The sequence below is a fragment of the Myotis daubentonii genome, chromosome 1, assembly GCF_963259705.1.
Source record: "Myotis daubentonii chromosome 1, mMyoDau2.1, whole genome shotgun sequence".
NCBI lineage: Eukaryota > Metazoa > Chordata > Mammalia > Chiroptera > Vespertilionidae > Myotis > Myotis daubentonii.
The window spans coordinates 53,388,358-53,415,468 of NC_081840.1; the positions used below are offsets into that span (position 1 = coordinate 53,388,358).

Consider the following 27,111-nt stretch of genomic DNA (forward strand, 5'->3'; position numbering starts at 1 on the left):
CCCGGGACCCTTCAGTCTGCAGGCCGACGTTCTATCCACTGAACCAAACCAGCTAGGGCCAACTGTGTTTATTCTTAGTAGTGGACTGCAGATGATCATTTTGTATTAGAGAACTAATACATTTATCCTGATTTCGTTTTTGGGCGCAACCTTAACTCTTAAACACTAATTTTGTCCCTATTTTTCAGTCCATTTTATTCAGTATTTTTCCCCCTCTCTTTTTGGTGTACTTTAGATTTTGTGGGCTTGGTTTTTATTGGTCTCTTTTCCTTTATAGGTTTCAAAACTGAAAAGTGAACAAAATAAGTGCAATTGAAGGAAACGTTATAGGTCTGTTTTGGATCAAAGGCCCAGCTTCTCATGAGACACAGAAAGTTTCACTGATGATCTAACATTTCACTGTGACAGGAGAGTGCCGGAAGCCGGTCCATCCTTGCTGCTTGACACAGTCGCTGCAGGAAAGAAACATCTGCACAGCATATGTTTCAAGGGACCTGGCATATATAGCATACTGTTCTTAATATGTTTGCTCCCCTTAGCGCTGTGTGTTTTAACCAAGGTCACCTCTCCAAGAAAGGTTGTTTCCCCAGGTAGGAATTTTTCCCTGAAGTCAGGGAGGGGATGCCTCTCCTAGAAAGGTTGTTTCCCCAGGTAGGAATTTTTCCCTGAAGTCAGGGAGGGGATGAAACTCCTTAACTAAGTGCCAGGCGGGTAGTTAATCACTACATACAATCATGCTTAAGCTACATAATCTTTACTCCCTGGAATGGAGATAAGAAACGCCCTAACCTTTGTAATAGAAATTGACAGGATTAAAATCAACTGGTATAAATAAGGATGTAACAAGACAATAAACAGCAGAACCTCTCTGGAGATCGAGACCAGAACTTGGCTGGAGATCCTGGCTAGGCTGCTGATCAACTGAACACTGTCTCCGTGTCATTCCTTCTTCGCCGACTCCGTCTACGCCTTTGGGAACCCCTGGACCCGCTGGGGTTGGACCCCAGCAGGAGAGGAAGTGGATATTGTTATCTTAGAAATGGAATAGAGTTGCTTTTAGATTTTCACACTTTCTGATGTTGCTACTAATTTACTAAATAACACATTTAGGAAGAGTTTAAGTCAGTTGGTTTATGTTTTAAAAGAATTATCTGGATGGCTATTAAAAAGGCAGATTTTGGGGGTCTATCTCTTGACATTGTGGTTTATTGGTCTGAAGTGGGCCCAGGAATTAGCATTTTGACTAGCACTTTTGGTTTTTCTAATACAGTTGTTCCTCTGAGAAAATCTACTGTAGGTAAATTTTGCACTTAAAATTATGTAAATAAATGAATTAGTTATATCTTGCTAAGGAAAAAAAGCTCATGTATGAAAGTGTTCCATATTAAAATCAGTTTATGTAATGTGCTGATTTTACTCATGAGGAACTGAAAATCCCCTTCAAATATGTAACCATTCTGGATATCAAGATGTAACTGTTGATGTTATCAAGACATACTTGATACTTCTTTCTTTTTCCCCATACATTTTACAGCACTTTGAGTATGGGGAATGGCAGATTAGCTGTGCTCAATGTCCAATTCCAACCATATATTACGAAATTTACTATGTCACTTAATAATTAATATATACATTATGACACATAAAATTACATTTCCTTTCTAGACTCTTTCTAGACATGGATATGAAATAAATGATTTTTAGTTTAGTTTTAATTAAAGTATTTAAAGTATTATCAATACATCTGAAACAGTTAATTGCAAGGAAGATACTTTTAGATCAATAGCAAGTCCTGATTTTAAGGTTTTCTTTTTTTGAATTGTTTTAGACTATGTATATGCACCACAAACTTTTGGTGAATATTTTTCTAGCTACATTACCAAGCATTGTTTTACATGGTCTGGCAATGGATTTAAGCACAGAAAATTTGGGGGTATCTGTGTTTTTAAAGGGTAAAGAGGGCTTCTCTTTTTTTCTCTTTCAGTACTGTTGTCCAGACATGATAAATAACTTTTTGGGACTGCCTAAAACTGAATTTTCAAGTACAGCAAATAAAGATAACACTATTGATTCAGAGCAAGGAAAATTGATCATGTTGGTTAATGACTTTTATTATGGAAAACATGAAGGAGATGTCCAAGAAGAACAGAAGACTCACACCACCTTTAAATGCTTCAGTTGCTTGAAAATTCTTAAAAATAATATTAGGTACGTAAATACTTATTTCTATTTGAAATTTGGAATGCTGCAGATAAAATTTGTGTGTTTATCTGGTATTTTTCTGTGCCATTCTAGATTTTTAACACTTTCTACTAACAACAAAGGCAGATTCTCTTGTTGAAAAACTTTTATCCTTTCTTGTATTTTAGAGTTGACTCCTGGAGCTACTTGTATTTCTTATAAATAACTTAAGAAAGGATAGACATTATTTCAAATAAAGCACAATTAACTTATTTTCCCTATATTATCTGTGATCTAGGAATTTCATGAGATCATTTGTATTTTTAGCTGCTTTTGAATTTGATTTTTCTTTATAAGAACCACTTTTTTATGTTTTGCCCAGTTTGACTTTGTTTTTTAAATATATTTCATTAATTTTTTACAGAGAGGAAGGGAGAGGGATAGAGAGTTAGAAACATTGATGAGAGAGAAACATCGATCACCTGCCTCCTACACACCTCCTACTGGGGATGTGCCTGCAAACAAGGTACATGCCCTTGACCGGAATCGAACCTGGGACCTTTCAGTCTGCAAGCCGACACTCTATCCACTGAGCCAAACCGGTTAGGGCCAGTTCGACTTAATTTTATTTAATGCTCAAATTTGTCAGTTGATATTTATATTTTTTAAATTATTTACATTGCATGAAAAGTGATCTTCTTTAGAGAAGTACCAGTTCCTTAGAAATAATGTCTGCTTTATTTTAAAATGTAACCCCTTTAAAAATTAGAGATTTAATTTGCAGTGGAATTTTGAAGATTTTATACATGTTTGTTATAAATTTTAGGAACTTAAACTTTATAATCTTTGAGTTACACAGCAAGCTCTAATAGCTGTCATCTTATGAGTTAAAGAACAAAGTAATAAGATATATTGATCAATATTTTTCATTGACTATATAGCTTTACATGTATATTAGGTATGGTTGTTTTTCCATAATTTTATTATAAAATAATTTTAAACATTCAGCAACGTTTTGTAAAATTTTACAGTGGACACCTGTATACTTACCACTTTGATTCTATCATTAACATTTTACTGTGCTTCTATACTTCCCTTAGATGAGTTGTGTGTTTGTGTACACAAACATATATACAGATATAAATATGCCTTTCTGTGTTTATCCTTGATAACTTTTATTTATAATTAGCATTCTTAGGCATCAGTATTTTACTTCTGGACCCAGTGTTTATTTTATTTTCCTGTCAGTTCCTCTTGGGTTCAAAAAGAAGACAGAAAAATCCTGAAATGCACTATGCTATACTTCTATAGCAATTCTTAATGCTTTGTTTATGGTAGTGTTTTAGTTTGCAAAGTTCTTTCACATATATTATTTCATATGATTTTTCACATTTATCTCCTTTTATTAAACTTTAACAGTCATCAATAGAGAATGGTTCTAGCCATTTAACAGAAAGGTATTGTACTTTGTGATATAACACTGAAACAGTATTATAATAGAATTGTCACATATTTCCATATTCTGACCATTTTGATAGTAAAATACACCAGAAAAGTTATGCTAGTGAATATATTAAATTGCATAGAAATATGGTCACTGACTTAGTTCCTTGTTATACCTAAATATTATGTATATTATATTGGAAGTTATTTTAGCAACAGTTTTTTTGCTTTTCCTTTAAGATTAGCCCATTTAATATTAAACATATGAAAATAAAACATTTCCTTTTTTGCTGTTGTTTCAGAAGACTAGATACATATTTCTAGAATATCAGAATTATATAGACATTTTAAACAAAGACAATTTTTTATAACATCCAGGAATTGGGCATTTTTTTTGAAATACTGATTATTTAGTAAATGTAACTTTAATGAAACACTTGATAATAGAAGAAGTTATATATGTTAAATAATATTTTACCTTATAGTAAAAAAATGGAAAGGCAAATTGATATTCGTAGAGAATGGCACGAAACTCACAGATCTAGGTTTTTACGCTTTGCCCTTTGAACATATTGTGGTATGGTATTTTTTCCCCCCTACATTGAGTCTCACCAAAAACACTTAGGTTTATTTATTCTGTGAACATCCTTGCAAGAGGTTTGGATTTTTTTTTCGTTGTTTCCCTCATTTTCATCTGTTGTTTTAAGTAGTATGAGCTCCTGATGGGGGCTCATATAATAATTGAGGGAAAGCTTGCTAGTTAAGTGATTATATAGATAAACTTTTAATTGCTTAAAGTTGTAAGCTGAAATTTTAATGGCTCACTTTTCTCTATGTGTAAATATTTAACCAAGTCTAGGATTTTCTATAGGTGTTCATAGAGTTGGTATTAAAACCAAAGGAGGACAAAAATATTTTTCAAGGAGTGTCATAACCTATTCTAAAGACAAGTAGTGTTGTGGATATGTGAAAAAGATAAATGTTATGACCTTCGTGATGATTGCTGTCCATATTGATGACATTATTACTTTGTTTTAAGATTACTTCCTTTAGGGACTCACAGTGAATAATTGTTAATAGTTGCCCCAGTCTAAAAATTGTTATTTTGATTGAATAACTTTACTTTCAACTATAGCAAAAAGCTTCAGTAAGCTCTTTTAAATAGGTATTCCTTTTTATATTGCACCCTCTGTTGTTGAAGGTCATAGTTCCTGTTCATAAGAAGCCTCTAAGGGAGGTTGACATAGCAGGATGTAAAACTGAAAAGTGGACTTTGCCTACAAAGGGCACAGTCTGCAAGTTAAAATGAACAGTCTGTGCTAACAGTAAACCAGTATCATTAAATAAAACAAAAAGTTTTTATAATTGTAGGCATTAAAATTGCTAGTACACACATTTAGAAACTAAGACACAAGTAAAAATACCTGTAATTTGTCTTTTAAGCAACTGGAATCTATTGTATATCTTCATGGCCTTACAGGATTACTCTCATAACTGTGTAGCTGCTTTTGGTGGTAGGGTTTCCTTCCTTTGAGTATTTTATTGAAAAATGTAAATAGTATTTCATGTATGAAAAAGAAGCCTGCTCTTTCACCTTAAGAAAACATTTTAATAATCTGAAACGATTAAATCACAGCAAATTAGTGATATTTCCGATTATTACATTAATGGATTTTTAAAACAAAGATTTAAAAAAAGATGTTTATGTAGTCACTTAATGAAAGTGACTGTTTAGAGTGCACACTTTTCTAGAGGAATGTAATTTATTTCATGTAATATATCTATATTCTAAGATTCAGATAATTGTTTGTGAGATTTTTGTTTTTAAATCTGAATTTTGCACCTGTTGACAATCATTTATAGGTTTATGAACCACATGAAACACCATTTAGAACTTGAGAAGCAGAGCAGTGAAAGCTGGGAAAACCACACCACCTGCCAGCACTGCTACCGTCAGTTTCCCACACCATTTCAACTGCAATGTCACATTGAAAGTACACACACACCCCATGAATTTTCTAGTAAGTTACAGTTTCATTTTAAGTATCAGATATTATTGATTTTGTCAATATTCTGAGAAAACCTTAAGCTTGTTAGAACAATAAGAATAAGAAAAAGACTTTGGAATTTGAGGGTAAAATGGAAAAGGTTACATTTTGATTAATATAAACTTTTAAATAAAATTACAAAAATTAAAGTCACTCTTTTAAATAATTAAGGAAAATAACCTGAGCATTATAAGTGGGGGGGGCTAAGTTAGAAGCCTTAGATCAGTTTTCAATTATGAAATTAATGCCCTTTTTTTAAACTTGAATAAGAAAAGTAACTAATAGTGGTAGTTAAAAATCATAGATTTTGGAACTAGACCACTTGGGTTCAAATCCCAGATCTTCCTCTTAATACAGCTATGTGATCTCAGGCAAGTTATTCTTAATATTTGAATAATGGGGGGATAATAGAAATACTTGCTTCATAATGTCGTTATGGGAATTAAATGAGTTATTGTAAGTAAAGTGCTTAGAACATAGTTAACTGCAAAACTAACTGTTTACCACCAGCAAGTCTGCTGTTATTACTGTTATTGTTTATAGATGCATAAAATGAATTTTATATATATATATCTTTGCCTCAGAAGGATGCTTTATTTGAAAAATTAAGAAAATATTTTGAAGTATAATTGACATACAACATTTGATTAGTTTTAGGTGTACAGATAATGATTTGATGTGTGTGTGTGTGTGTGTGTGTATGTGTGTGTATGTATTTATATATCTTGAAATGATGTAATGTCTTCCCTCCACCCCCACTTTTAGCCATTTGCAAAATCTGTGAATTATCATTTGAAACAGAGCATATTCTTTTACAACATATGAAGGACAATCATAAACCCGGTGAAATGCCATATATTTGCCAGGTATACACATATTTTATTGTGTACTTAGTGTTTGTTTGTTTTGTTTGTTTTCTGTTATTTTGGTTACAAGATTTAAACCTATTAGGCCAGGAGTTAGCAAGTCTTTTACTGTAAAAGGGGTAAATAGTAAATGTTCAGGCTTTTTTTTTTTTTTTTTTTTTAAATATATTTTATTGATTTTTTACAGAGAGGAAGGTAGAGGGATAGAGAGCCAGAAACATCGATGAGAGAGAAACATCGATCAGCTGCCTCCTGCACGCCCCCTACTGGGGGTGTGCCCGCAGCCAAGGTACATGCCCTTGACCGGAATCGAACATGGGACCCTTGAGTCCGCAGGCCGACGCTCTATCCACTGAGCCAAACCGGTTCTGGCAATGTTCAGGCTTTAAAGGTCACACAGTCTCTGTTGCAACTAATCAACTCTGCCACTGTAGCACAAAGGCAGCCACAGAAAATAAGTAAGTAAATGAATGTGGCTGTGTTTCAATAAAGCTTTATTTATGGACACAAATTTGAATTTCATATAATTTTCTTGTGTCATGAAATACATCCTTTTATTTTCTAACCATTTAGATAAAATTTGCTGTTAAAATTCCTCTTGTAAATAATTTATTACTAGAAAGTCCTGTGACATAATTCATGTATTATGTATAAGGTCAGTAGAGATTTGGAATTGGCCCACAAGCCATTGTTTACTCACTCCTATACGACAAAGAAAAGCTCTGAGGGGAAAAGACAAACTATGGACTTATCTTACTATATAGGGAAGAATATAGTTATACAAGGGAAATATGAAATTATTTTAGATACAGAGCATACTACAAAATTCTCTGGGCCTAGTGTTTTTCCAGAATTTGAAGGAATAGGGAAAGCATGATAAAAATAAATTGCCATTGCCATAGCCTGGAGGCAATTTATAATCTAAAGGAAGGTGCTGTTTTACATAGCAGAAAAAACTTTATAGGACAAGAAGTGTCAGAGCTTGAAAATTCAAGTCAGGATAGGGGGTGATGCATAAAAACATCTAATGAAAAGAAGGGACTCTAATTATATTTTGGGAAATATTCCTTAACTTGGAAAGATAACTTTTCTGTCTCAAAGATCATCTAGTGCTTGTGTTAATGGGATTCTTGGTTGTGTAGGCATCAGAGCTGAATTAGTTGTACGTAATGTTCTTCTAAATAAATGACATATTATTACTCGGTAATTGTATATCGTGTACATATTCAAGTTAAGCTTAACATTCTTTTTGTTTGTAGGTTTGCAATTATAGATCGTCATCATTTTCTGATGTAGAAACTCATTTTAGATCATCCCATGAAAACACTAAGAACTTGCTATGTCCATTTTGCCTCAAAGTTATTAAAATTGCCACACCCTATATGCATCATTATATGAAGCATCAGGTGAGATGACCAGTTCTTATTTGTTCATGTTGTTTTAGCGAAACATAACAACACTTATGTTATGACTTAGAAACATAAGATTTGTTCTACAAGGGAAGTAAAATTGTTCCAAATGACACTGTTAATTTGCAGTTTGTGCTACATTACTTGTGAAACTTCCACTTTACCTTGCTTCCTTTCTGGTGATGTTATGGCTCATAAATGAAAATTCTGAAAGATAGCTAGAAATAGGAAACCTAAGGATTGAAGGAAAAAAGGGAAGATGAGTGGAATAAGATCAAATATCTCAGGGTCTGAGGATGTTTATGGGATTTTGAAGGTAGATAACAGAAGCATGTGGAAAGTTGAAGTTGAACTGAGAAAGAAAAGATTGGGGACTCATAATCTTATTTTCCTCTTTCTCTTGCTACTTTATTGCTACTTTCTAGCCCTCTTATTCTGAGAAAACATGTTGTCATCATTGACCAGCAGTGGTCTTTTATAGCTGCCAATGACAAAGGAAATAGTAATGACACTTATTGCTGGATATGTGAGCATTGTCAAAGAACTGCATTTAGGTCATAATTTGTTTTTTGGGTGACTTCTGCCAGTTCTGCTATGTAATTTTTGGAACCCAGGGTTAGTGCTTATACCTCTATCTTGAATTCTGATTTTTTGCTTACTGGTTCTTTTCCATGAAGCAACTAAACCATCCTTTGTTTGGGCTAAAAACTTTGATGCAACACAATCTGTGCTTTAGTGCTTGAAAGAGCACTAGTGCCAGTGCCAAACCTAGAAGCCAGTGATTTACTGACTCTGATCACGTAACCGAGTTTTGACACCTCACTTCTCGTGATGCTCATATTTTTAATCATTGGTTACATGGACATGCCAGTTTATTCAGCATTGGTTGCTCACTTTGCTTTCTCATTTCAATCATTAGATAATCATAAAATTGACTTACGGTTTTTAATTGGGAAAAATTATAAAAGAATTTCCAAATGAATTTGGAATTACCTATGTTGTGACTGGGATGCTACCCATCCTTGAGAAGTTGTGTGAAGATTTTTTGTTCTAGGTTTCCTTAACAGTGTTCCATCATGTGTTAATAGATGTTTCCCCCAAAATTGTTACTGCTAAATAAATTTGGTAAATGCCTGGATTTATAAAATTAAACAGTTTTGTCTGTTTCTTAAAATAGGACTTCTCAGAGGTTTTAATATGCTAAAACATTATAAATCTCCAAGTAAGGGATATAAGTATGTATTATTCCCCCAACTTATTTGACCACAGAATCTTTTCAGAAAATCTGTTAACTTTATTGAGGAACAGAGTTTGGGAAACAATACTTCTGGTACTCTTTCTAATGTTTGGCCTTTAATTTTGAAAGGGAAAATGAGATACGAGATAATAGATCTATTTCATTATGGGACTTTTCATGTAATTTTTCCCATATGCTTTACTAAGCTCTGGAGTAAAATGTAGATGTGGAAGAATGATAATTATGGAAGAAATGTGTGAGCCTACTATGTAGGCTCTGTGATTTATAATCAGTTTTTGTATCCTAAGTTTTATGTCTTAATTTGCCTTGGGTTCCCAGGTTTTTATTGTTTGTTTGTTAGGAGTGCTTAGGAGGTAGATAGCCAGCAGTAGAGAGAGGGAAATCTATTAATAATAAGGATATTCAAGCATCCTTCAAGGTATTTACAAATTATATAATTATTTACAAAAGATTGGAAAACCTTAGCTGAGCAGGATTATAAACTTGTAATTGATAACACATTATTAGTGTGATATTAAACAATAAGAATTGTTGACTGTGTGGCTCATTTTATTGTCTTTGAAGATTTTGGTTGTAACTTTTCTCTCAGAGGTTCTATGATTAAGTCTTGTGTGATTTTAGAGCTGACTACCCAATTTGTATGACTTTTAAAATAGTGAAAGTGATTTTTGATGTGTTAAATATACTCATTAGATCTTTAATAAAAATAACAAGCAGTTAAAACGATATGCAACCATTTATGGCAGCAGCAGGTGTTTTACCTGCATTACCTTATTTAATCCTTACACTTACCCTATGTATATTATTATTTCTAATTTACAGATAAGAAAACTAAGTTTTAGAGAAAGTAACTTGTCAAATGTCACATTACCTAATAAAAAGCAGAGTTAAAATTTGACTTCAGAGCCCAGCCTTCTGTTGCTTTCCCACAGAGTCAGATTTCACATTGGTATTAATGTATAAGGGCAGAAAATACTTATAATAAGTCAGAATTACCCTCAAATCCCTCAAGTTTCCCAAACAATGTAGTATGCTTGTCAAAAGTTAAACATAGACAATTATTTACCTACCCTTGGAATGATCACTATTTTTTTGTTGTTGTTGACTGAACATCACGTTATTAAAGTATCAGCATCAGCACTTTTTTTTTTAATATATTTTATTGATTTTTTACAGAGAGGAAGGGAGAGAGATAGTTAGAAACATCGATCAGCCGCCTCCTGCACATCTCCTACTGGGGATGTGCCCGCAATCCAGGTACATGCCCTTGACCGGAATCGAACCTGGGACCTTTCAGTCTGCAGGCCGACGCTCTATCCACTGAGCCAAACCGGTTTTGGCAGCATCAGCACTTTGAAATGCATATATACACATGAGAGATGTTCAAGACTTGTGTCCAACTAAGGGAATAATAGATTAATGTATTCTCTCTCAGGGCTCTGGACAAATGTTCATTGACTGGATTGTCAGACGTTTTGAATTAGTTAAATTGTACCTGCTGCTCATAGGCATTTTCTCTGTCACTCTCTTTCTTTCTGCCTCACTGTCCGTTTATTTAACAAATATTTATTGGTTGCCTTACTGTGTGCCAGGTGCTGTTTTAGGTTTTTTTGTAGCAATGAACAAAACAAAGTTTGTATCCTCTGGAATTCATATTGTGGAGAAAGATAATAAAAAAATGTGTGTTTATATTTGAGCATATCTGCATGTTAGCTCGTGATAGTTACTGTGGAAGGAAATGTGGAGGATAGGGAGTGCCAAGGATTGGGAAGTGTTGGAGGAGTGTTTGCCGTTTTGTATAGAGAGTGGTCAAAAAGGGCCTCTTTGAAGGAAATAAAGGAGTAAGCCATGTGGAAATCTGGGAGAGGTAGGTGAATTTATACTCAGAGAACAACCAAAGAGGCCAGTTGTGGCCAAAGCAGAGTAAACTAATAAGAGGACTAGTAGGAGATAAGGTTGTAGCAATAGAATATGGGCCTGTTCTTGTAAAGCCTTGTAAATCTGAACCAGGGCTTTAGAAAGCCCTCAGAGCATTATAAGCATGTGAAAGGTCTGCCAGGTTGTAGTACCATTGACAGCTATGGGAAGAATACACTACAAGGAGGAAAGAACATGACAGGAAGAAGATAGGAGATTATTATAGTACCCCAGGAGAGTTACTTGGACCAATATGATAGATAGCCATAGTTGGAGGTGATGAGAAGTGGAAATATTATGCAAGTTTTTGAAGGTGAAGCCAACAGGTTTTGTTAATGGGTTGGGTATGGGGTGTGAGAGAGAGTGACCAAATTTTTTGTCCTAAGAATGGAGTTTTCACATACTGTCATATGGGGAAGACTGAGGAAAGAACAAATTTTGGGGGGCAGGGATATAGGGAGGAAATTCAGAATTCAATTTTGTCCATGTTGATTTGAGATGTATATTAGACATCAAATAGCAATGTTAAGTAAGGAGTTGGATAGATGGTATTAAAGCCTTGACACTGGATGAGGTAACCTAAGGAGTGATTATAGATATAGAAAAGATTTCTGGGAACTGGATTTCGAACTTTGTAAAGAACTTATGAAATGCCTGCTGTGTACCAATAATTGTGCAAGTTCTTCCCAGGATATTAACCTTATTTTAGGTTAAAAAGTGATTGATTATATTTAAATGGTAATGATTTATCTTGCACATTGCAACTTTAGAGAAAACATTCTTTTGTATTTAAGTTTATATGTATGTATTTTTATATGTATATACATAAGTAATTTTTAAATTAATGAGACCATATAGATAAAGTTTGTAGTTGATATTATGTAGTAGGAAAAATGTTGGGTCAGGAATCTGGCAATGTTACTTAGTAGTTATGGGGAAATGATTTAGATTTTTCTTGGGTCCTATTTCCCATCTATAGCATAGTGACAGGATTGGTTTTAAGGAGGGACTCAGTCAAGGTGTCTCAATCAGTAAGTGTATCAGGGATAGTTTTGATTTATCCCTCCATATTCACACTATTCAGTGTGGTAACCACTAATCATTTGTGACTATTTAAGATTAAATAAATGTCCAGCACATTTCAGGTACTCAGTTAACTACATGTGGCTGGTGGCTACTGTATCGGACAGTGCAGCTCTTGAATATTTTCATAATTGAAGAAAATTTTATTAGCTAGCACTGCTTTATACAAGCATTTCTATAACAGCTTTCTTTAAATGTCTGGTTAGATACTTAAATTTCTTTTACCAACTTTCAACCAAGCAGAAAGAGCAAAAATGACAAAGAATTTATATTTTTCTGGGATAAAAACATAGTATAGCTCATTTTCATAGTATCCTGTGTCTAAATACTTTAAAATTATAATTAATGGAGCTTTAATACCACTATTGAGATACCTTTCATTAGAAGCTATTGATACAACTTTCATGTTCAACTTCTGTACTGTAACAGACATTTTTGATACCTAAATACTAATGCAAAGAGTATTTTAAAAATTGAAATAATATTTCACTAGTATTTATGATGAGAGATATAAGATACTATTTTAAAAATTATTTAGGTATCATTAATGTTAAATCAGAACAGTTGCAGGACACAGGATTTGTGGTTGTAGACATTATTTTTCCTGTTTTCTAAACAGAAAAAAGGAATACATCGTTGTACAAAATGCAGACTGCAGTTTTTGACATGCAAAGAGAAAATGGATCACAAGACTCAGCATCATCGAACATTTATAAAACCTAAAGAGCTAGAAGGACTGCCTCCTGGAACAAAAGTGAGTGTAAATATGTTGTATTTTAACATATGGTATGATAATAAAATTAACTCCTATCTGGTTTTATCCATTGAGTATAATACTTTAAAAAATGGTTTCTGATTTTTATTAAGACTCCATGTCAAATTTTAGCATTCTTATGTTTAGAAAAAAAACCTAACCATTGTTTTTTTCAGTGATTGTGTGTGCTATGCTAGAATGGTATTCCTTTGTAAAAAGTGCAACTAGATATTGTGTTTCCTGGGTCAGTGGGTTGTGTCAATATTATATAGCCTATTTTTGAGCTATTCTTGTAGGCAGTGTATATATATATATTTTATCTGCTAAACTATTTGAGATCAGGAATCATGATTTATTTATCTTTGTGTCCTCAGCATCTAGTATAGTGCTTTGAATGCCATAGGTTCTTAGATGTTTATTGAAGTTGTTATTACTGAGAGTACAGAGAAACAAGTTCTGCTGCTGGATAGCACTGTGTTTTAAGTGAGCAAACACGTGTCTGACTACATATTGATGATTGTATTTTACCTTTCCCTTTTTGCCTTATATTCCTGTTTTTTTCTGACTTCTTTATATACAGTCAGCTCTTGAATATTTGCTCCAGTGGAGGGAAACAGAGGCATGGATAATCCAAAGTGAAATAATCCCCAAAACATTAATATTTGGCTTTGGGTACTTACCTTTGAATGTGGGTATGTCTGTTATTTGAATTAACTAAACAATATAAAGCCATGCTCTGAAGACCTAGAGCAAGAGAAGCTATCCAGCATCCTTCCCTGCAATCCATTCATTCCATGCTGGGACTAGACATGCATAACATGAATGTAAGCGGTGCAGTCCTCTCTCATATTTTCCCTTATTAATGATAATAGCAATAATAATATTAATAATGATACTAAATGTTTTTCTTGCACCTTAGAATTAGGCTTTCAGTATGCTTTTTCATAGATTCTTTTATTTAATTCATACAGCAATCTGGTGAGATAAACAAAGCAGGTATTGCCTCATAGTGTTTAGGTAAAGAAGCTTAGAGAGGATAAGTTACTTATTCTAGGCCACATGACTAGGAAGGAGTTGTATGAGATTTAACTTCAAATCTGATTCCTAGTTCATTGCTTTTGTATGCTGCCACACATGTTTTATAGGACTTCCTCATAGACTACTCATAATAAATACATGAGGGGAGAATAGTCATATGATTAATGAGAATGTTGGTAGGCGTTTGTGTTTTCCATTGTCAACTAAACTAATATAATTTTTGAATACTACCTCATAAGCTTTATATTAGTTCTCTTTAAGGAAATTCTAAATGTTATTACACCCTCCATGAAGTATATTGAATTGATGTAGCCCGTCCCACCCCACAACCTTTGTAAACATAAATTTTGCTAAATGAGCCCCTGGAAAGAGGAGGTCACATTTACTGTAGGTAATGCAGAGCACACTTACTGTGGGTAATGCAGGGCAAAGGGTAATGCAGGCCTTTCCAGAGTTATTTTTCAGGTTTTGAGATTTAAATTTTGACCTCTATATAAATATTTTAAATTATATCAAAGCATAAAGATAGCTATGGAATGTGCTCTTTTTAATACCCATATAATTCCTAATTATCCATTAATAACAACATTTAACTGATCAGTATAAAAATGTAAGTAAATATCAAATTTTAATTTCATTTAAGTATTTAAAATAAGTGAAAGACTTGTCCAATTATAGTTTATACTTATTCTTTTAAAAATACTTGATATTTAACTTTTTTGTTACATGGTGATATTTTAATACTTATGCAAGGATTAATTATCTAAAGTAAATATTATCTCTGTTTTTGTAGGTTACTATTCGAGCTTCAGTTGGACCTCTTCAATCAGGATCTTCAACTGTACCTTCCATTAGTACAAATACTTCTACCCTTCAGGCCTCACCTCCGAGAACAAAATGTGTAACTGCTAAAAATCCCACAAAATCTAACACAAATAAATTTACTACAACTAAATCTAATGCAAGTAAACCTACTGCAAGTAAGCCTAATGGAAGTAAATCTAAATTCAAATCAAAAGTCTCTAATATGCAAAAAAAACAAAGCACTTTGGCTAGTAGCAACAGAAAAAGTAAAGTCAATACAGCATTGAGGAGCTTAAGGTAATCTTTTATTCCTGATATATAATACTAATTTAATCTTAAATAAAAGAATAAAACCTTTATTTAATCTAAATGTATACAACTCTCAACTTTCATATGCTATCATTTATGGCATAAAGACCAAGCAAATAATATAAGTATTTTTTTTTTAACAACTGTTGTTGAACAGTACTTTCCTATATTTTTCCTATAATATTCACCTATTATATTGGTATTATTATATATTATGCTTCTATCTGATGACATTTGAATTGGTTAATTTCTTTTATTCCAGTGACAGGCATTAACTGATATTACACTTATCCTAGCTGTTGTTTCATAGCAAATTTTCAAGTTATAATTCTGTTTAAATATGTTCATTTAAACAGCGTGGTTTTAATTAACAGAACATTAATAAAGCTCTCCCTTATTATTTTTGTTTTAAAATATATTGTTACCATTTTCTTTATTTCTCCATAAGGTATCGTCGGGGAATTCAAAGGTGCATTGAGTGTTTTTCCGAAATAAAAGATCTTTCAAATCACTTCCCTACATATGTCCACTGTAGTTTTTGCAGATACAACACTAGCTGTAGCAAAGCCTATGTGAATCATATGATGAGGTAAGATGAGTTAAACATCTGTAATTACCAATTGAATTATAATACAACAGGTTTGGTTTTTGAAAACAGTTATCCTGTTAGAAACCAATTTTTCTGTTCAAGGAGCTAAAAACATCTAGCAATAGAGAATTTCTAGGATAATGTTTGGTACTGTTTTCCAGCATAGTAACTCATAAAATTACTGTAACTAAAATTGTAAGAACATTTAGACTAAATAAATTATATAGGTCTGTTTGAGAAATAGTTTTTGATGGGAATTTCTTTTTCCTATAGGACTTTCAAAATGGTTATTTATAAAGATAAAAATGTAAATGTTTCAAATATATTTACCAAACAAATGCATGTAATCTCATGAGTGTTATTCTCTTCAAAGCAGTCACTTTGAGAGACTCCAGGATTTTCAGTGGTGCTAAGAACTTGATTGAATCTGTTTCTCTCTCATCCCTCTGTCCACCTATCTGTCAAGCTATCTATCCTTGCATTCAGTCAGTAAAAAGAAACTATTCTAGTTATGATGCCATTATTGGAATTTTTTCATTAATTCACTCAACTTAGAATATTTGAGTACCTAGTACATATGTGCAGTATGCAGAGAAAGCCTCACAGATCAATTCATTTGTATCTTATTAGTAGAATCATCTTTTAGGATGGATTTTATTTGTTAAAAATAGTAAAAACTTGTTCAGATATAAACTAGTTAGATTGTTTCTTTCTTTTTTTTTTTTTTTGGCCCCCTCCTAGATTGTTTCTTTTTTAAAAAAGTCAGAATTGAAGTATAATGAAAGTGATTTTCTCATAAATCATAACATGACCTTTATGTTACTTTCTGATAATTATCAGCTGCTCCTCTCAAGAATTCTCCCACCTTTCTTGATTGCTTCCACACCTTTCTCACAGTTCTCCCTCCTCCCCACCCCCCCTTAATTAACCTAACCTTATGATACCTTACTTTTTGTGCCAGCACTTTACATCAACTTTTAAGTTATTGTATCCCCCTTTTTACCTTGTAGCATTATAATCTCATCATATGTATGTTTATTTCTTTTGAATTCATATTTCCCTGTCACTTTCAGAGCTTTGACTCCTCTTTCCAAAGTCCAACAGCACTTCTCTAACTTTATAGTCAACCTCACCCTCAGGGTGATCTGATTTGATTGTTGCTTTGTTTTTGTTCTAGATTTCTTTTTTTAAAAATATATTTTATTGATTTTTTACAGAGAGGAAGGGAGAGGGATAGAGAGTTAGAAACATCGATGAGAGAGAAACATCGATCAGCTGACTCCTGCACATCCCCCACTGGGGATGTGCCCGCAACCAAGGTACATGCCCTTGACCGGAATCGAACCTGGGACCCTTGAGTCCGCAGGCCGACGCTCTATCCACTGAGCCAAACCCGTTAGGGCTAGATTTCTTTTTTAAAAAAAATGTTTTTATTGATTTTAGAAAGAGAGGAAGGGAGAGGGAGAGATAGAAACAGTGATGAGAGAAACATCAAATGGCTGCCTCCTGCACACCCTCTACTGGGGGTCGAGCCCGAAACCCCAAGCATGTGACCTGACTGGGAATCTAACTGGTGACCGCTTGGGACTACCAGCTGAGCCGCACCAGCTGGGCTCTTTTAGAATTCTTTACCTAACTCGTTTATATCTGAACAATTTATTTCCCCTATTATCTTCATCCCAATGTTGATATCAGAAATAATGATGTTCTCCTTCTACAAAGTTAACCCTGATGTTCTACTTCTACAGAGTTAACCCTATTCCTCATCTCTTCTGGTTCTTCCACCACCTTATTCAGTTAACTTGCTACTTTATCTCCTCTCAACCGGGTTCCTTCTGCTTACATTTTTTTTTTTTTAATCCTCACCAGAGGATATTTTTCCATTGATTTCAGAAAGAGTAGAAGAGAGAGGGAAAGACAGAGAGAAATACTGATGTGAGAGAAACACATTGATTATTTGCCTCTTTGCACATGCCCCAACCAGGGCTGGGGAGGAGCCTGTAACCGAGGTACATGCTCTTGGCCAGAAACAAACCCAGAACCCAGGATCCTTCGGTTTGCAGGCTGACACTCTATCCACTAAGCCAAACCAGCTAGGGCTACACACATTTTGAGGTTCTTTTTTTTTTTTAAGATGGAGATTTGTCTCTACTGCCTACTTTCCTTATTTCTTGTCTTTCTCTCACTGTTTTACATTGGTACAAAGTGTTTGTTACTAGCATATTATTTCTTTACCCTTAAATTTGAATATCATCCCCACCTGCCAACTAACCATGCCCTTTAATGTTGATCTGTGTTGTCATTCACTTTTGAAACTATTCTCCTCAGCTTCTGTTAAACTGTTACCACTCTTTTTCTTCTTCCTTTTTGGCTGCTCCTCTACTTCATTGCCTTTTCTTTCTCCAACATTTTTTGCCTCTTTACATTTCCATTGCTGGTAACTTAACCAATGTCACTTTTACCTTTCAACTTTAAATCTTTCCACTTTAATGCTTAGTTTTCCAGAGAGCCAACTGTATATTTTTAATTATTTTATAGAAAATTTCCTTTGACTCACTGGCATCTAAAAGGAACAAAATTAAGCCAAACATTATATCATCTGCAGAAATCAGACAACTGCCACCCAGATAACTCTTTCAGGGCATCATCTGTTTGACTGTGGAACACCAGCTGGAAATAACTCACTGTTCCAAGTTTCTTAAGCTCACGAAGTTCTCTTGATTTGCCACTTTGCATGGCTTCCTGAATACCCCACCTCCTGCATTTTGCCACTTTGCCTCCCAACTACTGCAGTGGTATACACCCATTTCCTCTAAACCAGGCCTCATGCGTTCTTTCTCCCAGTATACGTCTGTGTGAAGCTTCTTATTCTGTGACAAATATGCTGCTGCCCCAAATGGGGCTTTAAATCTGCCCTTAATTTACAGGGGTTCAGATTGGAAAATCTTGTGTCATTCCACCCTTCCAACTCTCATTTATCATATACTTCCCACTTGTCCTATACAACCTCCAAAGCCATTCTGTTCCAAAACATTTTCAATGAGCCCGACTCCCATACCCTTTTCCCAATTCCTCAGTGAGCCCCAACCTTGAATTTCATTGTCATCACACATGCAAAGCTCTTATTCATTATTAGCTTCATATGGAACTGAAAGCTTCGACTGCCACTCTTAGGGTGTGATAGATCCCCTTTCCTTTTTCTCTACTTCACTGGTGCTCTTGCCTCACTGCCTTTGGTATCTCCCATTGAATGGCCCATCAGTACCACTGCCCATTTTGGATTCTTGTTATAACCTTGAGTTCTGTAGGTTCAGAAGTTACATTTTCTCCAGAGGATGAGTACATTTAATTCCTATCCATACCACCTCTGTACTCTCAATTGGTCTTTTACCCTCTGGTCTTAAACCTGCCCCAGTCATTCTTTCTATAAAGACTCCCATACCCCTAAGTTGACTACTCTTTTCCAGAGTAAAGTCTCTTCCTGTACTCATTTTTGATAGTGGTTTTCCTTATTTTTGTTAGTCCCTGTCCCTCCTTTCAGTTGGCCTTCTTTGAAATGTTTGGTCACCATAACCACTCACAAGGATCATTCCTTCCTTTGAGTTGTGTACTGTTCATTGATTCTGCCTTCTATTACATTTGTTTGTGTCTGAATATCTCCTTGAAAGACGGGGCTCTTTGTATTTACCATGTCATCTACAACATTACAAACAGCAATTGATAGTTATTATTTGTTATAATTATAAAAGGCTCTACATAAAATCTCAAAAGAGGATATTCAAAAGTAGTGATGCAATTGGAGCATTTTTGGAATAAGACTCTTTCAAGGTAGATCATCATTAAACATATAATTTTTAAGTGATTTTTTTTAAGTGGAGCATTATTTGAGTGCGGTAGTTTTATTACACCTTATAGCTTTTAGGTAGCAATAGGAGACTCCTAAAATAATCCAAACAAATTGCTGTAGGTTGGTATTTTTCCTCAACGTGATGTATAAGGAGGCTTTTTCTCTACATATAATAAAGTTAGCAGCCATAAGTACTGTATGTTAATATCTCCTTTTCTAGTGGAGTTTGCTGTTTGCTAAGAAGTATGACAGGCTTATGGAGAAGAATCAGAAAAATCCTTATTTTAATCTAAGCTTCACAATTTATTAATTTTCTTTGTGACGTTTGGCAAGTTATTTAATCTGACTCCCAGTTTTATTTTCTTCAAATGAAAGTTACTCTGCTTATTAAAGGAAATGTAAAATTGAAAGTGCTTAATAATATGATTTGCATTTAGGAAGCATTCGAGTAATTATAGCTATTTTTTTCTAAGTTGTCAATATTAGCTGTTGTGGATAAAGTCCTTGCTATTGATTTTCACAATTTAGTAGGAGAGATAATACTATTTACCTAGCTTAATGTGATAAACAAATTACCATGAGAGCACAGTGGAGGTAAGAACAAATTCTTTAAAGAAGAGATAAGGGAAGGTGTCCTATAAATGATATTTCACGTAGGCTTTGAAGAGTGATTTAAAAAATTACCAAAGAAAAAGAATGTTGGTAAAATAATATTATTCCTATACAGTAAATAAGACAGAGTACTGAATTTTCATAAGATATGCTTGAGTTTCGTGTATATTTTGTATAGATGTATTGGTTCTAAATAATTGTCAGTAGAAGGACAGTTAAGTAACTGTATAGCTGGCTTCCTGTCTACAGTCCCCAGGTGATGCTGATTTTAAATCCATGACTCCACTTTTAGTGATATTGTGTTAAACCAATCCTGTCTTTCTAGTACAGGGAAACATTCCTTACCATATATAAAAGGGTATATAGTGTGGCTCAGTGGGTGTGCATCGACCCATGAACCAGAAGGACACAGTTGGATTCTAGGTCAGGGCATATGCCTAGGTTTCAGCTCAATCCCCAATAGGGGGCCTACAGGAGGCATGAACAATGATTCTCTCTCCCTACCTCGCTCTGAAATCAATAAAAACATATAAAAGGGTATATAAAAGCAATATTTGGTTACAAAGGTTGTTTAGGGTTTTCTGTTCTATGCTTAGTGGAAGCATTATTTTGACTCATGAGTTTTGCTTTAAATTTTTTTTAAACCCCTGCTAGTAACTACAAAGAACTCTCTGAATGTTTGATTTTATAAATGCTAAACAGTGGCATTTAGCTTGTGTATTGTTTACTTGCAAGAAGATCATTTAGACTCTACCCTCCCCTCCCCAACATCAGGATGTTAAGATTGGAAAACAATTTAATGATTATTCTTGATAACTGTTTATATCACAGTAAAAAATTAGCAAAAAATTAAAATTGCTTTTAATTCTTCAACAGATAAGAAAATTAATTTGTGCTTTACTTTTTAAAAAACTTGAATATTTACTTTGTGTAATGATAAGGGTACTGATCATACAAGCAAATACATAGGGAAATTTGTGTATTAGAAAATAGGTAAAATGGAGTGTAAGATAAAATATAGAATTACCCAGGATGACAAACGTTATTTTATTTATACCACGATGTTTTACTCAAAACTAGAAACTTAATTATAGACTTGAAATATAGCTATCAATTAATGTGAATACTATAGAATAAAACTAATAAAATCTGTTTTGTCTCTCCAGCTTTCACAGTAACCGCCCAAGTAAAAGGTTTTGTATTTTTAAGGAGCATTCAAGAAATCTCAGGTAACTAGTTGATTTTTTAAAATTCTTTCTATTGAAAAACTTTGACTTAAATTTTTTATATAATATCTTCAATGAGATCTAATTCATATATCATGCAATTCACACACTTAAATTGTATAATTAATAGTTTTTTCATATATTCACCAAGTTGTGCAGTCATCGCCACAGTTAATATTAGTACATTTTTATCACTCCAAACAGTAATTCTGTACTCATTAAGGTTATCCCCATTTCCTTCCAATTCCACCAATTCCTAAGTAACCTCTAATCTTCTGTCTGTTTATATAGATTTGCCTATTCTGGACATTTCATATAAATGGAATGGTACATTATGTGATCTTTTATGATTGGCTTCTTCCATTTAGCATATTGTACATGTTCACTTGTATACATCAGTACGTCATTTTTTATTGCCCAGTAGTATTCCATTGTATGGGTATACTATAGTTTGTTTATCCATTTAGGTTATTTTAACTTTGAAGCCATTATTATTATAGATGCTGCTATGAACATTTGTGTAAAAGTTTTTGTCTGGGCATGTCTTTTTCATTTCTCTTTAGTATATATCTGCGATTGGAATTGCTGGGTTATATGGTAACTGTTGAGCCTTTGAGGATCTGCCAGACTGCTTTACAATGTATCTCAACTATTTTATACCAGAGGCCCGGTGCACAAAAATTTGTGCACTGGGGGGCGGGGAGGGCTCAGCCTGGCCTGTGCCCTCTCGCAGTCTGCGACCCCTCTGGGGATGTCCACCTGCTGAACTATGTTATTTTAAAAATCTGGGATTTTTCCCCTCTACTTCAGTAGTTATCAAGTTGATAATAAGTCAATTCCTATGAATGGAGTATAGCATACTTATAATTGTATAGAACAGTATTTTTTTATAATCCTTTATTATAATGGAATATTCATTCTTTATCTCTTTATTATGTATCTATCATGTACATAATATGATGAAGTCTTACAACCAGTCTTCAGGGAATATACAGTTTATTGGATGGGAGATATAGGTGAACATAAATAACTAATAATGCAAGGAAGATTTTTTTTTTAAATATATTTTATTGATTTTTTACAGAGAAGAAGGGAGAGGGATAGAGAGTTAGAAACATCAATGAGAGAGATACATCGATCAGCTGCCTCCTACACACCTCCTACTGGGGATGTGCCTGCAACCAAGGTACATGCCCTTGACTGGAATTGAACCTGGGACCTTTCAGTCCGCAGGCCAATGCTTTATCCACTGGCCAAACCGGTTAGGGCCGCAAGGAAGATTTTAATAAGTGCAGTGAAGACTATTTTTTTCAAAGGGGAGAGAGATTATTTTAATAATCTGGATAGGTGTTAATTATACTTTGCTTTAAAGGATGAATATTGTTTATACTGATAGAAGAGACACAGCGGCATTGAAGTTGGAAGAAATAGCATTAATAAAAGTACAAAAATGAAAAAGTAGAAGGCTTATAGACAGAATACCTAGTAGCAAATGAACGGAGCATGAAGTTAATATAGTAAGGTTGAAGTCTGGGGCAATGGTTTTGAGCTTAGAGCCAGTGAAAGCATTGAAAATAAGGCTGAGGAGTTTGGGCTTAATTTGGAGGGCACTCAAGAACCTTAGATGTCTACACGATGGAATACTATGCTGCTGTAAAAAAGAAGGAACTCTTACCATTTGCAACGGCATGGATGGAACTGGAGAGCATTATGCTAAGTGAAATAAGCCAGTCAATGAAGGAAAAATACCACATGATCTCACTCATTCATGGATAATAGAGACCATTATAAACTTTTGAACAATAATAGATACAGAGGCAGAGCAGCCTCAAACAGATTGTCAAACTGCAGCGGGAAGGCCGGGGAGGGGTGGGGGGCAGGAGGGAGGGGGGTAAGAGATCAACCAAAGGACTTGTATGCATGCATATAAGCATAACCAATGGACATAAGACACTGGGGGGTAGGGGAGGCCAGGGGATTGTCAAGGGCGGGGGGAAAAAAAAGGGACACATATGTAATACCCTTTGTAATACTGTAAGCAATAAAAAAAAAAGAAAGAAATTAAAAAAAAAAAAAAGAACTTTAGATGTTTTACATAATATCAAGTAAGACCTTAAGGAACGTTGAATTGAAAATACCCTTCTCACCTTCAACAGTAGGGTGAGTTCTAGATGCATGAATTCTATAGATTAGAACTATTGTGATAGTTTTGAATGATTTAGTAAGGACTTGAGTAAAATGGTGAGGTGGTATTGCATCATCTTTAAGAATATGGACTCTGGAATCTAAGTGCTCAATTTAAAACCTGATCCTGACCATAACCATCTCTATGTCCTTGGTAGAATACTAAGTTAACTGTCCTCTATAAAAAGATAATTAATAGTTTTTTTGGGTGGGTGTAAGATTTAGATGAGGTGCTATGTCTAAATTTGTTAGGCTGGCATAGAATAAGTACTCAATAAATTGTTAATATTATAAAATGCTTGGCATATTGACCATTTTAAGGGAGGAGATATAGAGATAATTATAGTTTGAGCTTTATTGTTAGAGGAAATGGCATAATGAGACAGTCAGAAGGAGTTGATTTGGGGAGGAAATACATGATTTTAGTTTTATGGACAGTTTTGTTATGCTAGTGTGACATGTAGGTGTAAATACACAGTACACCAAGCATGTCAAACTCATGGCACACGGCCACATGTGGCCCACAACGAATATTTTTGCAGCCTAGCCAATATAACGGTATGTAAGAATAAAAGTTTTGTAACTTAATTTTTACAATATCCTGTTATACATAATTATAATAACGAACTACAACATTCGCTAATGACTGAATACTATAATCACATTGCATTCATTTCCCTTACGCGCAGGCGCACCATTTCTCTCCACTAATACTAGCAGCTATTATTTTAGCAGCCAATGGCCACATCATTAGTCTTGGACTGACTTGTTTGGTGTGCGCAACAGGAAATATTTCACTTTCGGAGAACAAGAAAAATAGGTTTATTTGCGTTACCCTTATTAATTTGTGCAGTTATTCAGTGTCTGGTAAGTTAATGTTTAAGAAAAAATATTAATTTTTATTAAGATGTTCTATTATTTTATGTTAACGATTACTCATTTATTTCAGCCCTTTGTCAGCATGTGTCTCTATTGAAATAAACCTATGTTTCTATGAAATTGAAGCTTTTGTTTTTTTTGCGGCCCACATAAACTTAAACCTTGTTTATTTGGCCCGTGTTAGCCTTTGAGTTTGACATGCTTGCAGTAGAGCTTCATGGGAGAAGTCAGTCTATGGTATGTTACTTGTTTGTATTTGTATATTGGTAAAATGCTCAAATATTTAAAGTTTGTGGTGAATTTCCAAAGTATATTTTAGACTTTGTAAAATTGACAGTAACAATGATAGCATTACATGATCTTTTTTTTAACCTAAGCAAAAATAATATATTAGCAGGATTCTAAAGAATCTCATAGGCCCCTACGAGGAGGAAGTACAGCTAGAACAAAAAAGGGAACCAGAAAGCCATCACTTACTGACATGGCTTCTCTCTAGTCTAACCCACTGAGGCAGGATGATTTTGTCTTTATTAATTTCTCTAGAGTTGGTTTCCACTCTCCTTTCTTTGTGCAGCCCAGTCCTGTCTATTGATGACCCAATAGTAATCTGAGCCTCCTACATTTTCCCAGATCAAGGAATTTTATTATAAATTTGTAATTACAAATTCTTGTTTAGAGAAGGCTTGATTTAGTCATTCCACCCTGGTCCAATTAACTATATCCTGTTGAATAGGCACTTAGCTACTTTTTACCATTGAGACCACTTTTAGTGTCTGCGAGGGCAGTTTGTTAATAGAAAAGAACACACATCAACATATCTACATATATAAAAGGCTAATATGCTAAGTGTCCCTCCCACCATCTGACTAGTTGCTATGATCTGCACTGACCACGAGGGGGCAGACACTTAACACAAGCTGCTGAGCTGCAGTGATTTGGCAGCGGCGGTTCTTGGGTGATGCACCCCAAAACCAGAGAAGAGGGAGCCTGATTCTTCCCAGGGCTGCTCAATTCCACCTTCAGCCATGGGTTACGTTGGTTCTGGGGCACTGTCGGCCCCAAATCTGGTTTACTGCACACTTTTGTTTGAGTTCCACACCCTGTACAACAGCAACTTTGCAGAGTGCTCTCACACTCCAGGACCCCTCCGGATATCAGAGAGCCGGTTTAGGCCCAATCCCCACAGGCCAGGCCAAGGGACCCCACCTGCTGGAAGGACCCTGCTCACTCCAAAGATGCCGGGGAGGGACTGTGGGATGTTGGTTCCAGGGTGTGTCTGGCCTGTCTTGCCCAGTCCCACCCCACCAGCCACCTTCTAATTAATTTCCTTTCAATATGCACGAATCTGTTCGCCAGGCCACTAGTGTGTGTCTGTGTGTATATGTGTATAAATATATATTTAGTCACTAAAGTTAAGTATTTAAATCTTAACTTCCCTTAAGCTTTTAAGTTTAACGTAAAAATATTGCATTTAGAAATCAAGTACATTTTAATAATCACTTTCTAGAGGACCTTTAATGTTTGGTAAGATTCATTTAAGTTGAACAGACTAAGTTTTTTAAACAGTCCCATTTGCAGCTCCAGTTCTTTTAAACAACTTAACATCATTTATACATTTAATATATTTTCTTTTCTTTTAAACAGCACTTTAAATGCTTGACTAAACAAGCTCCCAAGTTCTTAACTCTTAAAATATAATAAATTAAACATATAGTGAATTTTTAAGTTTTCTGAAACCTTTACATACTTTTGCAGGCTTAATAATATTTAAAAACACCTTTCAACTAAAAATCAAAAGTTTAAACACATTTTTAGGAGAATCTTAAGGCCACTGTGACACACTGTAATATACCAATTATGTTTAAATATTTTAAGTAGCAAATACTACATAGTTTATTCTAATGAGTCTAAAAACTGTTCCTGAATGCAACAGAAAGTATTGATGACCGTGGAAATTGTTTCCTAGGCTTTTTGAAAATTTATAATCATTACATATTTCATTTAAGAACTACAGCACTTGGTGTTTGGTAAGGAAACGAGTAGTTCAGGCCCCAGCAAGTGGGCCAGTTCACAGTGCAAGGATGATTGGGAACTCAGGCTTTGGACTTCAGTCGTGAAATAACTAATTCACTTTAATTAACGAATTCAATGTTAAGTGAGAATAATATATGTTGTGATTAAGAATAAAAATAATATATAGAAAAACCTTTAACACATAGTATGCCATCAGTGACAGGTACTACATGATATATATATTTAAAACCTTAACATTTCTCTTCTAATTTTTTTCTCACCTAAATAAAACACTAGATTATAGATTTGTTAGGGCACAGACTGTATTTTTTTTCACTTATATTCACAATACAGTACAGTAGTAGTACAGTATGTGTAAAGACAGCCTTAGTAAATATAGTTTGAATGAATGATTACTATACCCTTGCATTGCAGATGGTGGAGGTACAGGTGGATTGTGACTTGTTGCAGTGACACAAGTTGTTACTGGAACCAATACTGGGCTTTAGGTCTCTTAACTCCTAGCTTTTAGTAACTGGACTGAGAAGTAAAAGTTTATAAAAAGAATAGTTTCTGTAAATAAATGATAGCATGATTTGGATATGGCTATGCCGTTTTTCTAGAGAATTATTTTTATTATACCAAGTTTAT

General features: G+C 34.3%; 1 protein-coding gene across 11 annotated transcripts in view; it reads left to right on the forward strand.

Annotated features, from left to right (window-relative positions):
- The window catches only part of ZNF280D (zinc finger protein 280D), a 136,838-nt gene that overhangs the window by 63,223 nt on the left and 46,504 nt on the right, over positions 1-27,111 (forward strand). For 10 of the 11 annotated variants that reach the window (XM_059700057.1, XM_059700121.1, XM_059700066.1 and 7 more), the window contains 8 exons: positions 1,985-2,208; positions 5,488-5,645; positions 6,438-6,538; positions 7,798-7,944; positions 12,825-12,959; positions 14,791-15,098; positions 15,559-15,699; positions 21,325-21,387. In XM_059700057.1, coding sequence (XP_059556040.1) covers positions 1,985-2,208; positions 5,488-5,645; positions 6,438-6,538; positions 7,798-7,944; positions 12,825-12,959; positions 14,791-15,098; positions 15,559-15,699; positions 21,325-21,387 — 1,277 coding nt within the window. The remainder of the gene's footprint in view (positions 1-1,984; positions 2,209-5,487; positions 5,646-6,437; positions 6,539-7,797; positions 7,945-12,824; positions 12,960-14,790; positions 15,099-15,558; positions 15,700-21,324; positions 21,388-27,111) is intronic. The other variant, XM_059700103.1, reaches the window with a different exon arrangement.